Raw genomic sequence first — 13516 nt, forward strand, 5'->3', positions numbered from 1 at the left:
TTTTTTTTTTTTTTTAAGTAGAGACAAGGTTTCACCATGTTGGCAAGGCTGCTCTCAAAATTCTGACCTCAGGTGTCACACTCCTGACTTCAGGTGATCTGCCTGCTCAGCCTTCCAAAGTGCTGGGATTACAAGTGTGAGCCACCATGCCCAGCCCCCATATTTTTAAAAAATCCTTTAATGACTTCCTAATTTTTTTTTTTTTACCAAGTATTCTAAGCATTACCCCACCTTTCTGGCACTACAATTTCTCAAACATTTGTAACCAAATATCCTGACACTTGAACTCCAAATTTCATCCCTTTGTGTCCACACTATGTTCTTCTCTGTCTGAAATGTTCTTCTAGACTTCATCTCCTCTTCCTAAAACTTTACTGGATCCTTCAAGTTCAGGGTCCGGCTGATACCGTATAAACCTTTCTGTAATAGCATACTTGTACTTTTCCCACTGGGTCATGATTATGTTTATGCAGCTGGAATGCAGTATCTTTATCGGCTCAGAGATGAACACAGTCTTGGTACAACAACTCAAACTTTTGTTAAATGAATAAAAACTCCGTGTGACTGCTAGTTTTGTTCTCTTGCATTTAAAAAATCATGACAAGAAACATACTAGCATGAACTATTTTTATTATTTTCTTTTCCTCTTTTTTACAAGTTCCAATGAGACAAACAGTAGAGGCATCAGAAAAAAAAGAAATCCCACTTAATTCCCAGCTTCCCTCAAAAGAAGGTTTAGACTAAAATAACCTAAACCCATACAACACTTAAAGCCAATATGCCATTTAGTTGTATACTACCTTGCACAGTTTTCAAATTTTGATACTTTTATGTATGTCATCAACAATTCTTCCTTATGTTCTCTGACAGCAGGGTCATGTCTCATGCTTTTCACATATCCCCCCACAGCCTAGTCTGGAAGAATTACCAAGGTGTTCACTTTAAGTAGAAGCAGGTTTGCTCCTTTGGAGTTTAATCTTAATAAGATCAAAATTTTCTACTTACACTCTTTCAGGCTGAACGAACTACCATGAAAGCATGCAATTTCTCAAACATGCAATACTATATCAGTCTTAAAAGACACTACAGAGACACATATGAATGAACAAGTAATTTAATGCACATTGGGAAGCTTTCACAATACTATTTTTTCTATCACATCAGAAAGTGCTCCCATAGCACTTTCCACAACATAAGAATGACTTTTATAGTTGGCTTACAAACCCATTCAGCACCTGACACTGTGTTACGTGTTCATTAGTACTCGTTACAGTCCTCTGCAGCCAATTATATCATTAAAGCTGAAAACAGGCAAAAGACTGTACTACTATTATACTTAAAAGTAGATGGTATAAAAAATAAAACACGGACTTGATTTTTTAATAAATGTTAACATATTGTACTAGTGGTATTGATTAGGACCCAATTTTTTAAACTATTTTTTTTCCTCATCAGAAAAGTCAAATAATTATGATGGATAAGTCATCTGTTGTAGAATAGCAACAATTGGGCTTTACCTCCAAAATGTATCAAGAAAATGTTCTGAAGATAATGAAGCCCCTCCCAAATATATGTGCATATATAAAAATATTTTTCTTGCGTTAATTTTAAATGAGTAACTAGAAATTTCCAATTACTGTTAAGTCCCAGATGTCAGCATTTGATCTACAGAGAAAAATTTGGATAAAATGAATACAATGCACCTGCTGCCACAGAAGAGTTATAACTTCTAAGATATTACTATTGTTGGCTCTAGTCAGTACCAATCTCTAAGAGAAAGAGGCACTTAGGGCAGTGTCTTCAATCTATGATAGTGACTTCTTAGTGGGTAGCAAATGAATTTACTGGCTCATGACCAGCATTAATTTTTCACAAAAAAAGAATACCCAAAAAAAAAAAAAAGAAAATATTAAAGTGCATTTAGGTGAGTGAACAAGGAATTCTGTTTGTATTAATATAAGTTTATATATGTGGTCAAGATATAAAATAAAATCCCAATTAAAATGTTGAATGCCACCATCATTCTTTCTTCTTTTCAAAAGATAACATACTATCTACCACAGAGAAGCACTGTGGCATTCATCGGAAAGATCTACTTCCTTTAACAACATTCTTTCTACTATGGCTGTATTTCCCTTTCCCTACCTATTGAAATTCACTTTTATTTTGACCTCAAAATATATATTTTTCCTGATTGCAGATTAGGTTGATAGGATATGCTTTACCTTAATTTTAAATGCTTTAGCAATTTTAATAATCTGGATGATTAATTTATCATTCAATCTAGGATATTTATGAGAGTAAAAGAGGCACTAGTACTTAGGTGGGACAACAAGGCTAAACCAGTATGTATAGTCACTTCATTAATAACTTAATAGAATATGTTCTTAATATTGCCAGTATAAAAAGACATTTAATTAAAACATTAGGCATAAAAAAAAGCTAATTAGTAAAATAAAAAGTCCAAAAGTAATATAAACTACATTATAAAATTTCAAAATTTAATGTAAACTATATAATGTTCTTATTACACTGCATAGAAAACCAGAAAAAATTTGTATGAGCACATAAAACATTAAAGATAACAAAATCTCAGAAAGAAACCTGCCATTACTGCAGTTTATAAATAACTTGAATAAACTATTTTTTTCCTTTTTTGGGATGGAGTCTTGCTCTGCTGCCCAGGCTAGAATGCAGTGCCGTGATCTCGGCTCATTGCAACCTCTGCCTCCCGGGTTCAAGCAATTCTCCTGCGTCAGCCTCCCAAGTAGCTGGGATTACAGGTGCCTGCCACCACGCCCAGCTAATTTTTGTATTTTTAGTAGAGATAAGGGTTTCACCATCTTGGCCAGGCTGTTCTTGAACTCCTGACCTTGTGATCCGCTCACCTCGGCCTCCAAAAGTGCGGGATTACAGCTGCAAGCCATCGCGCCCAGCTGGAACAAACTCTTAAATAAGAAGTCTGCCTTAAATTTACAATATAGGATATAAAATAAGCCCTTTGATTCTAGTCTATTTAAAGATTGATCGGGGAGGGAGAAGTAAAACAGTTTCATAAATTATCTACAAGTGAAGACACATAAAAATTATTAAACAATTTATTTGAACCTACCCAACAGAACATAAACTGGGACAGTTCTGAGCAAAACTTTAATTTGTGAAATTATTCTTTATGACAATTTAACTGTCCCAAGTACGGCTACCTCTTCTAAATCTTCAATTCTAAACCTTTCCTATTTCTTCCATTGATTCCTTTTACAAATATCAGGGAAGGTATATTTTAATTTACATTTATGATCATAGAATTAGTTTTGTTACTATGCAATTCTTGCATTTTAAGCATCTTCTGCTCAAACAAAAACAAAAAAACCAAAAACCAAGAACAACAACAAAAAAACACTTCTTAGGGCTTCTGATTCCTACTTCTATTTCTACTTTCCTTTTATTTTGGCATCTCTCCTTTCTCAATTTGCCACCAGACGAATTGATGATAGCCTTCAGGAGATATGCAAAGCCTATACACAGAAAAATGTTTATCTGAGAATGAATAAGTGCATGTTTCTGGGATGGGGCCCGTAGCTTTCAAGAAATTCTCAAAGATGTTGGTGGCCTGAAGAAAGATTGAGAGCCATCATATTAGAAGTATTTAAGTCATCAGTAAATAGGTATTTTGGGAAGGAGAGGTATATCCTTTTCAGTATATTCAGGATACCTGAAGAAATATAAGTTAGAATATTTTTCTTCCCTCAAAAGGTCACCAGTTCCAACAGAAAAGACCAGGAGCTGGTAGCTTCTAAGAAGGCTTAAAAGTTTATTCTATCACTGGTATCTAAAAGCAGGTCTTTACCATGTAGTCTGGGGGTGTCTCAGCTTTGTATTCAAGAGTGTACCCACAACTTAAAATCCACATGAATTAAGATTGCTGAAACTAGAAATACACATACTAGACATAGTTAGAAAGACTTTATTCCTATTTTCCCTTTACCTTCTAGGGCCATAGGTTATTAGGACCACTGCTTTATAACAGTGATACTGATATGGTGGGTAATAGGTATGTGGAGTTTGGCTGGGCATGGTGGCTCATGCCTGTAATCCCAGCATTTTGGGAGGCCGAGGCAGGCGGATCACAAGGTTAGGAGGTGGAGACCATCCTGGCCAACATGGTGAAAACCTGTCTCTACTAAAAATAAAAAAATTAGCCAGGCATGGTGGTGCATCCTAGTAACCCCAGCTACTCAGGAGGCTGAGACAGGAGAATCACTTAAGCCAGGGTGTCAGAGGTTGCAGTGAGCCAAGATCGCACCACTGCATTCCAGCCTGGCAACAGAGTGAGCCACTATCTTAAAAAAAAAAAAAAGGGGGTATGTGGAGTTTATAAATATAATACAGAATTCTCTATTTGGAAAATAAAAAAAGTTAATAAAGCTTGATGAAAACTTCTTAGTTGGCATAAATAAGCAGCAAAGACATCTGTACAGCTCTACTGATCAAGATTTTTTTTAATGAGGGAAAAATGTTTCAGAATTTCCAAAAAAAAGGAGCATAAGTTTTTAAAGTTTCTCTAAAGTGGCTACTGGGTGTGGAAAATGTGACCCTAGGCCTTCTTCAGCTTTTCATTTTCCTTTTCTTTGCCTAGGACTGCCAAACACACACTTTCTATTTCCTGGTACTTCTAATGTTTTGATTAGTACTTAATTAAACATATTTTTAAAATAACACCCTCTTTTATTCTTCAGGACCTAAATATATTCCCATTCATCCTACATTACTTTTCTCTCAATGAAGATTTTTTAGATAATATTTCATAAGTGCATTCTTGGTAAATGGAGGTTTACTACCAGCTATTTATAAGTAATTAACCCTGTGTTTTGCAGAGTTTTCAGATGAAGTAAAAGGATTTTTTTAATGGACTAACAAAATCTGGACTGGAGATACCTTGTCTTATTAGATATTTGCATGATCTACTTGCATAATCAGAAAGGAACATTAAGTCCCCCAAAGTCTAATCAAGGCCTAAGTACCTCTTGGATCTCTGCTCTTTCTAATTAGACTCTTATTTATTCAGTCTTCACCAGAATACTCCCCCTATTAAACCCACCTTCAGGCCAGGCGCGGTGGCTCACGTTTGTAATCCCAGCACTTTGGGAGGCCGAGATATGCGGCTTGCCTGAGGTCAGGAGTTCGAGAAACTCCATCTCTACTAAAAATACAAAAACATTAGCCAGGCATGGTGGTGTGCACCTGTAATCCCAGCTATTTGGGAGGATGAGGCAGGGAAACTGCTTGAACCAGGGAGGCGGAGGTTGCAGTGAGCCAAGATCATGCCACTGTACTCCAGCCTGGGCGACAGAACGAGACTCTGTCTCAAAAAAGAAAAAGAAATAAAAAATAAACCCACCCTCATTTTAGAATTTTCAAATGCTTATTTTTATTTCAATTTCTTATTTTAAAAATAAGAAATTCAAAAATAGGCCACTTGTATAAGGTAGAGAATAGTGATGAAAAACAAAGATTAGGTAAAATAGTCTTGATTTGAATTTCAACCTTGCTACTAACTATATAAGTTCAAGCAAATTAAGTTCTCTAAGTCCTAGTTTCCTATAAAATGGAAGAGAATTCCAGTACCTACAACTTGTATAGTTGTTGCAAAGATGAAATGTTATGCATATAAATTGCATAGCATAGTGCCTGACACACATTAAATGTTCAATAAAGGTTAGCAAGTATGGTAACAATAACGATTTCCCATTTGTATTTTCCCCCAACTCTAGTGCCTACCATCATCTGCCAAGCCTGATAAAGGTGAGGGTATATAAAAACTGTAATCTCACAGTAGGAAGACTAATCTAGTAGACTAAAACTCACCCCGCTCCTCTCATTTTAATATAAATGGTCAACATTCATCCTGGTCATTTGTATATCAAGTTAAGGAAGAATGCAAAGAAGCAGAAGAAAGACGCTAGTATAAATATAAGTGTTTTTTTTTTTTGGCAGCAAGAACATATTGGATGTAAGTTACAGGACATGAGGAAGAACAAAAAAGCTGGGGAAACAACTAGAAGAAAGCAGGAGGCAGTGATCTAAAAAAGAGCAAGAGAAATAAAAAGATTGGAAGGAGAATTTTAGGCAAAAGAAGTTATGTAGATCTATGTCAAAAAGAGGGTATATTTTAAGATGTGAGGGAAATGAGATTTGCTGAAGCAGGGTAGCTTAAAAGACTACAAATGAAGGGCAAAGCATTTTGCAGGTTATAAGAAGCATATTACATATAAGTAAGCTAATAAAATTTTCACAGATGAGCAGCATTAAGAGGTATCTGCAAGGTTGGGCTAACCAACCAAAAATAACACAGAAATTTGCATGTTAACACTTATGTACATAGCTAAATTTATTAATCCTTAATATATTTAAGAGGTATTAAAAATCTATTCACTTGTCAATACAAGCCATTATTAAGGCTTGCCCCTTCAAAGATCTAATCTATAGACTAATGAAAATTCATTAGTTTGCTTAGGTTTCTAATCAAGTCTACATTTTGGAATTTCCCTATTATTTCCTTTTCTAATAAAGGATTTCCCAAGCTAGAACTACAATCTTTTTATGCTATGTTGCCCAGGCTAGGGTACAGTGGCTATGCACAGGCACAATCACAGCACATTACAGCCTCTAACTCTTGAGCTGAAGTGATCCTCCTGCTAGCCTCATGAGTAGTTGGGACTATAAAGGCACACCACTGTGCCTGACTAGGACTATCAAGAGAGGTGTTTTTCTGGAATCTAAAATAAATTTAAAAATCAAAAATAGTATTGTAAAAAAGAAATGGGATTAAGGTAGACTCAAAATTTCACACCTCTTGGGTTAATTTTTTTTCCCCAAATTAAGTCAACAAGAGCCAAAGGAAAAAGATTAACGTGCTTAGAATTATATCTAACAGTTTACAAGTTGCTGAAATTTATTCAGAAATGTATTCAGACTCAACTGCAGCTTACCAAAGAAAGTTATAAATATGATCTGAATTAACACCAGTTTGGTGGGGAAAAAAAAGTGTATTGTATCAAACAGACTTGCTGTGATATCTGTTCAAACATACCTGTACCAGTCAAAAGTCCAGCACTCTTCTTTCGTGCATAAGCGCGTAAGTGGTTGGACAGGCTAACAGCACTTGTAAACGTCGTATTGCAATGCACACATGTTCTAAGCTTCACAGGCATACCTATCATTCAAAAGAAAACTATAATCCAGTTCTCACTTCCAGAAGTGAAATTTTCTTAGCTTAAAGAGTGTAGAAAAGCACCACAATAAAGATGGTTTTAAAAACGTTCAATGAAATAGGTTAACTTAAAATAAGGAGGGGAAATTAACTGTTATTAGTTTGCAGTTAGTATTTAGAGCCATCTCATGCTCTTTGGAAAGGTAGAAGAGGAGTGACTTAAACCTCTGAGCTCCTCTGGATATAACACCTATTATCACTTTCTTGCAGATTTCTGTGTTACGCAGATTATTTCTTAAACCTACTAAAATGCAATCCTGTGATTTGAACACCACGGTTCTGTTGAGAAGTTTCAAAGCTTACAACATTACCAATAAAAAGAATTTAAAAGTCTAGTTGACAAAGTGGTAATTAAAGTGTTTTACCCACAAAACCGTAAAAGTCTCAATACTAAATTAGGCTTTCTGATGAAGGCTGGGAGAAAAGGTGGTAAAACACACCACTGAACAGCTGTTAGACACAACATTTTATTCAGGGTATTTTATGTTCATTACTCTGAATGCGCAATCAATAATGAAAGTTAATGATCTAAAGTTTTTTGCTAAAATCTTTGTGCTAAATAAATGATCAACAAGCTAACATCTTAGTCATCACAGGAAAGAAAACATGTTCAAACAATAAGAAACTCCTAACTTCTCAGACAATCCTCACTCCCCCAACACGTTTCAATTGATTTCTTCAGCATTACTGTGACAGCCACAAATATGCTTTCCATCTCTGAAGTATACTACGCCTTGGTCAACACAGCTAACACATCATCCCTGCGTTTTATCCTTCTGAAAGAATACTGAAAGCTAATGACTTTCAGAGACTCTTTACTCAAAAGAAAAAGCTGTATTAAACAGAACCTCATATAAGATAAATTGTTTTCCAGACCACTTACAATACAAAGTAATCTTTCCTTAAGTCAAAATTGCATTACAACTATTTGGGATATGACAATGACTGCCCCAAAGCAAATAAACAACATTACAGTCATTTTATTTGTTATTAATCCATTTACTATTAACTCACACACATTCAACTTACATCTCTAATGAGACCATTTACATAAACCTTCAACATTCTTAATCTTCAAAAAGGAATCTAGAAAAGACACTTAGAATTTTTCTAGTCTAAAAGTATAAACCAGACTTGGCAATAAGGAATCAAGTTTGGCTACTTTACCTGCCACATTATTTGCCAATACATACAAAATATTCCTTCCCAAAGGAAAAACTATTGGTGTATAAACACTAAGCTAAATCATCTGTTCTGTACCATTAGAGCACTATTTTAAAATCTAAAACCCCAAACAAATAAGTTTTATGTTCACAACTGTTCTCCAAAACCAAACTATCCCACAAAACAATAAGGAATTGGAGAAGGAGATGCTTCTTTAGGTTAATCACAACAGACACCAATCCATTCAGCTTTAAGAGTCTGTTTTGTTTCAACTAAGCAGTGGAAAAACCAACAGCTAAATCTTGAAAACATGATCACCTCGGAGCACTGGCAAAAATACGACAGAGGTATGCCTTTTCAATAACACTGTGCTTTTGAACACCAACCTCCCATTCACAATCATCCTCCAGCCACAGCAAATTTTATTTTTACAGATCAGCTTTTTGTTTGTTGTTTTTTTTTGTGTGTATGTGTGTGGTTTTGTTTTGCTTTTGTTCTCACCTTACATTCAGACCAAGAAAAGAGGCACAGAGAACTCAGTGCTAAGGAACCTCAACTGATGAGTTATACAGAAATGACAGAATAACCAATCTGTGCTCTGTAAAAAAAAAAGCAGCTTAAGCAAGAAGATTGTGAGAAAGTATTTTCCACATATATTACATTAAAGAAGGCATAATTGAATGCATTTAAACTGTGTATAGGATAGTCATAAACGTCCTCTTACCTGAGTGCATAGTCAAGTCCATTTTTTGTGGCTGATACAACAACGGACTATCTTCACTTAATGGAAGAACACATTTCTGAACGAATCTTTTTCTTGCTGTCTGATTATGGATCTTTTGAGGAGAAATGGCAGAATTCCTTTCTTCTCCCATCCTTTTATTTTTAAGAAGTTCTATGAGTGTAAGAGACTGATTCTTTTTTCCACTGGGCAGTTCTGGTTTTGTTTCATCATATTCATTTAAGAAATTCAGCCCTTCTTCTTCTGATGCAGACACTGACAGAGCTTCAGTCTTTAGGCCATTTCGGTATGCTTCAAGAGGTATGACATTTTGAGATATAAAGTCATCACTTGATGCAAGTTTTTGAGCTACAAATGGTCTGGGAATAATACGACGACTGTTCAATGCCTTTAAGATTTTTTCGTATTTTTCTTCATTTTGCATCATCTCATTCAGAACACAGATTGGAGATTTGTGAGCATCCCATTTGGTCTTTCCAAGTCTTTTCAAGTGGCCTCTAACATGATTTGATAATCCAATTTTAGTATCAAACCAACCACCACAGAGCTGACAAGTGTGTTCAGAAGTGGTTTCAGACTTCTCTATAGCTAAAAAAAAATTTTTAAGAGTAACATCAGAATTTCTTAAATAAACTGACCACCCTAAAATGAGTTAATTCTGAAACATAAAATTATATGATTCTAATAAAGTCCAAATTCAAACAAAACTTTGAAATTCTCTGAATTAGAACACAGACCTATTAGCCCAAATCATTCCCATGGAGAACTTACCTTTTCTAACTCGCTTAACAGGTGTTCCTGTGCCAGTTCTCTTGAAATGCTGCATTTTATCACTTGTGGCTATTTGTTCTGGTGATACAACATGACGGGCTTCATAGCTTAATCCTGCTCTGTGAAGATGCCCCCGGACATGATTTGATAACCCAACACCTGTTTCAAATGTTGCTGGACAGTAAGGACATGATTTCTTCTCAAGAGACAAATCGGTCCAGTGAAAAACAGAACTATGCTTTGACAATGAAGTTTCTGCATTTTCTAAATGCTGAGGATCATGTATCTCATGCAAAAAATTGTTACTTCCAGCATCTTCATAATACTCAAAATAAAAGCCATCATTTTGGTCATAACTAAGAGAAGCATTTTCTCCAGGCTCCTGACCTTCCACTTTGCTCTTAAATAGAGGGAATAAATTTACATGTTCTTGATTAATATCACTATAGGTTTCATCTTCTATGGCCTGTGTAGTGTAGTCTCCTAACTCAACATTATCCCAGGAACTTTCATCTTCTGTTTCATAGCTATCCTTCTTTTCAGCAGAATTAAGTTTCTGCAAAACAACAACAGTCATTTTATGCAAAAAATCTGGATAGCTATCCAAGTCTTCCCCTCCAACAGAACTTTCTTTCTTAGATTCCTTAACTACTCTCTTTACAGCTACACGTCTGTGATCTTTGAAGCTTTCAGGCCTTTTGGTGTCAGGCTTATGAGGGTCTGAAATAAAATTGTTGTGAGAATTACTTGATGATGAAAACAGGTGTAAAGAATTTAATGAACTAGCTTCTTCTTTTTTGAAATGCACAGGATATGATTCACCTGATTTTTTGATCATCCTGTAATTTTCATATTTGTGTCTATACAAATAGTTGCTATTTGCCTTGGCATTAGATTTTTCTTTTGCTGCTTGATGGAAATACTTGGGTTTTTGGTCAATGCTGCTTTTAACTGTAACAGTCTTATGGGGAGAGTTGTTCTGATTGCACATGTTTACACCTGACTGGGCAATGCTTTTCCGAGCTTTCTGTATTCTGTGTGGCCGCTTATGGATTTTTGAAAAACTACTTGATTGTGAGGTTGATCCAAATGTTCGCTTCACGTCTTGTTTTAAAGCAGAGTTCTTTGGAAATGTGGTTGACTGTTGTTTACTTAATGGTTTAGTGCTATCACTATCTACAGGTTCTTCAAGGATGTCATTTTTTCTTTTATCAAGTCCAAGAGGACTACCAAATGAATCAACGCATGATGATGAATGCAAGTACTCCATGTGCTTTTTTAAAACACTTCTGGCTGAAGTCGTGAAAGGACACATCTTACATACGTAGGTAGCTGATTTTTTTGACGATCCTACTACGGAGTCTTTCATTAAAGTCTTTTTTTGTGTTTTTCTCTGGGCTATATCAGAAGTGACCATAGGACATTTTACCACTGCCCCATGTGCAACGCCTCGATGGCATTCTAATTCATTTTCTGTCACTGCCATGAAGTTACACTCTTCACAGCAGTAGTACCTTTTATCTTTTTCATGGGTTTTAGCATGTTGCACAAATGTTTTAGGGCAATTGGTACCAAACACACACTGAGGACACTGTAATCGTGCACTTCTTCCTTCATCCTGAAGTTCTTTCAATTCACGAATTTCCTCCATCAACTTCTGTCTTCTCTCTTGGTGAATAATCATATGTTTTAGAAGTGAATTGCGATCTCGAAATGTCCGTCCACATTCTCTACAAGCATATGGCCTTGGGACATTAAGATGGCGAAAATGACTATTCCCATCTAAATGATACATCATATGCCTGTGGAGGTGCTTCTTCTCCCTAAAATTCACATTGCACTTTGTACAGGGGTAGAATGATGGCTCTTCAGTACTGAAAGTAGCAGGTGACTCAGAATCACTCTCTTCACATTTCTTTTTTAAGGTATTCGAAAGAAAAGTGCTAGTATGAACAGGTGAACTCTCTTCTCCACACTTATCTGGATTATAAATTAGATGTTGAAAAGCATCCACAGATTCTAAGTCTTCATCAGTTGATTCAGGCTTCACTTTTGATAATGCATATTTCTGTGAGTCTACAGCTTGTAGTTCTTCATTCTGTTCTAGAAAGTCTACTTCTTGCATTTTTGATTTATTAGGTACACAATTAGAATCACTAAAGCAATCCTCGGTATAACGAGTTATCTTACTTACATCCATTTTTCGCTTTCTTTTTTTTTCTAGACCTACTTTAGAATGAGGTGGAGCTTTATCTACTGTTTCCTCATTAGTCATAAGAAATTGAATGAACTCTTTTTGGGGATCCCAGTTTGTATCATTTTCTGACCTAAATCCATCTGTACCTGAGGAAATTCCTGTTAATGTATTGACACAATCATCTTTTACCAATACATCTTCACTATCCTCACCCACCTCTACTTGATTTAATAAAGTGCTATCTGACTTTATATTACTCCCTACTGAATTCTGAATGTCACAACTAACCGAAGCAGAGGTAGGTAGTTTTTTATTGGAATGGGTGGGATTCTTAACATGTGCTACATCTGATAACAAAAATAAAACTTGGTGTTGACTTGCTTTCTGTGTAGACAGCTGAAGATCAGCTGCTACCTTCAAAGTTGAACAAGATTCCGTTGTTGGCTGATCCACAGGCTGTCCAGTGGTTAACGAAACACTGCCTTTATTCATATTGGAAGTCTTAGTTAAGGAGGAGTGTGAAACTGGTCCATTAACAGCAGCTCCTTTAGGCAAGATAAAGTTTTCACTAGAAACAGCAGGAGAACCAGCATGTATAAACAGACTAGACTGGCCTCCACTTAAGGCGTTTTCAGATTTGTCCTTTGACAGTTCTTCGGGCAGAGTCAATGTATTATTTTTCTGAAATGATGTTTGACAATCTTTTGGTTTATGAACTCCACTCTCTTTGTCTGAGAAAAAATTGTTGTCATCTAGGAGTTCTTCTTTAGCACCAGTAATATCGGTGTTTATCTTCAAATCATCCATATTGTTGGCAAGCCCATTTAACACATTTAGTCTAGAAAATGGAAAAAAGAAATTTAGATTTGCATGAAAGAAAAAATACTATTTGAATGTATGGAGAGTTGAAAGTACATATTTTTATTAGTTTAATTTTCTATTCTTTATATTGAGATCCTAATAATTTTCCAAGACTGAAAGAACACAAACACTGAAATATTTAAGAAGCATCTTAAAGGTTAATATTGTTCTTCATGCTAGGCAACGACAATAATCCAATATGTCATATACACAAAATGTCTAGAGAAAAGCAGCATACACACACACACACACAAACACAATGTAAATATGCTATAGACTGAAAAAATTTTAAACCTCATGTAGAGATTGCTAATACAAAGAAAATTCTTCGACTTAAGAGGCAGTCACTCTACTCTAGAGAAAAATTTAAACTATCAATATTGCAGAGAAGTAAAAGATTTGTCACTTAAAAGTTCATTTCTGAAGTAAGGTAACAAAATGCCATTTGATAAATAACTTTATTTGAATGAACATATTTGCTATCACCATCAGTGTTTTTTTTTTTTTTTTT

General features: G+C 35.4%; 1 protein-coding gene across 19 annotated transcripts in view; it reads right to left on the minus strand.

Moving 5' to 3' along the window:
• ZNF644 (zinc finger protein 644) overlaps positions 1-13516 on the minus strand; it is a 104787-nt gene that overhangs the window by 13284 nt on the left and 77987 nt on the right. For 11 of the 19 annotated variants that reach the window (XM_017544108.2, XM_017544112.2, XM_017544113.2 and 8 more), the window contains 3 exons: positions 9948-12982; positions 9159-9764; positions 7091-7213 (listed from right to left, as the gene is read on the minus strand). The exons of 6 other annotated variants lie outside the window; for them this stretch is intronic. In XM_017544108.2, coding sequence (XP_017399597.1) covers positions 7091-7213; positions 9159-9764; positions 9948-12982 — 3764 coding nt within the window. The remainder of the gene's footprint in view (positions 1-7090; positions 7214-9158; positions 9765-9947; positions 12983-13516) is intronic. 2 more of the 19 variants (XM_017544118.2, XM_037744122.1) reach the window with 1 other exon arrangement.

The sequence above is a fragment of the Cebus imitator genome, unplaced genomic scaffold (genome assembly GCF_001604975.1).
Source record: "Cebus imitator isolate Cc_AM_T3 unplaced genomic scaffold, Cebus_imitator-1.0 Scaffold166, whole genome shotgun sequence".
In the NCBI taxonomy this organism is placed as follows: Eukaryota; Metazoa; Chordata; class Mammalia; order Primates; family Cebidae; genus Cebus; species Cebus imitator.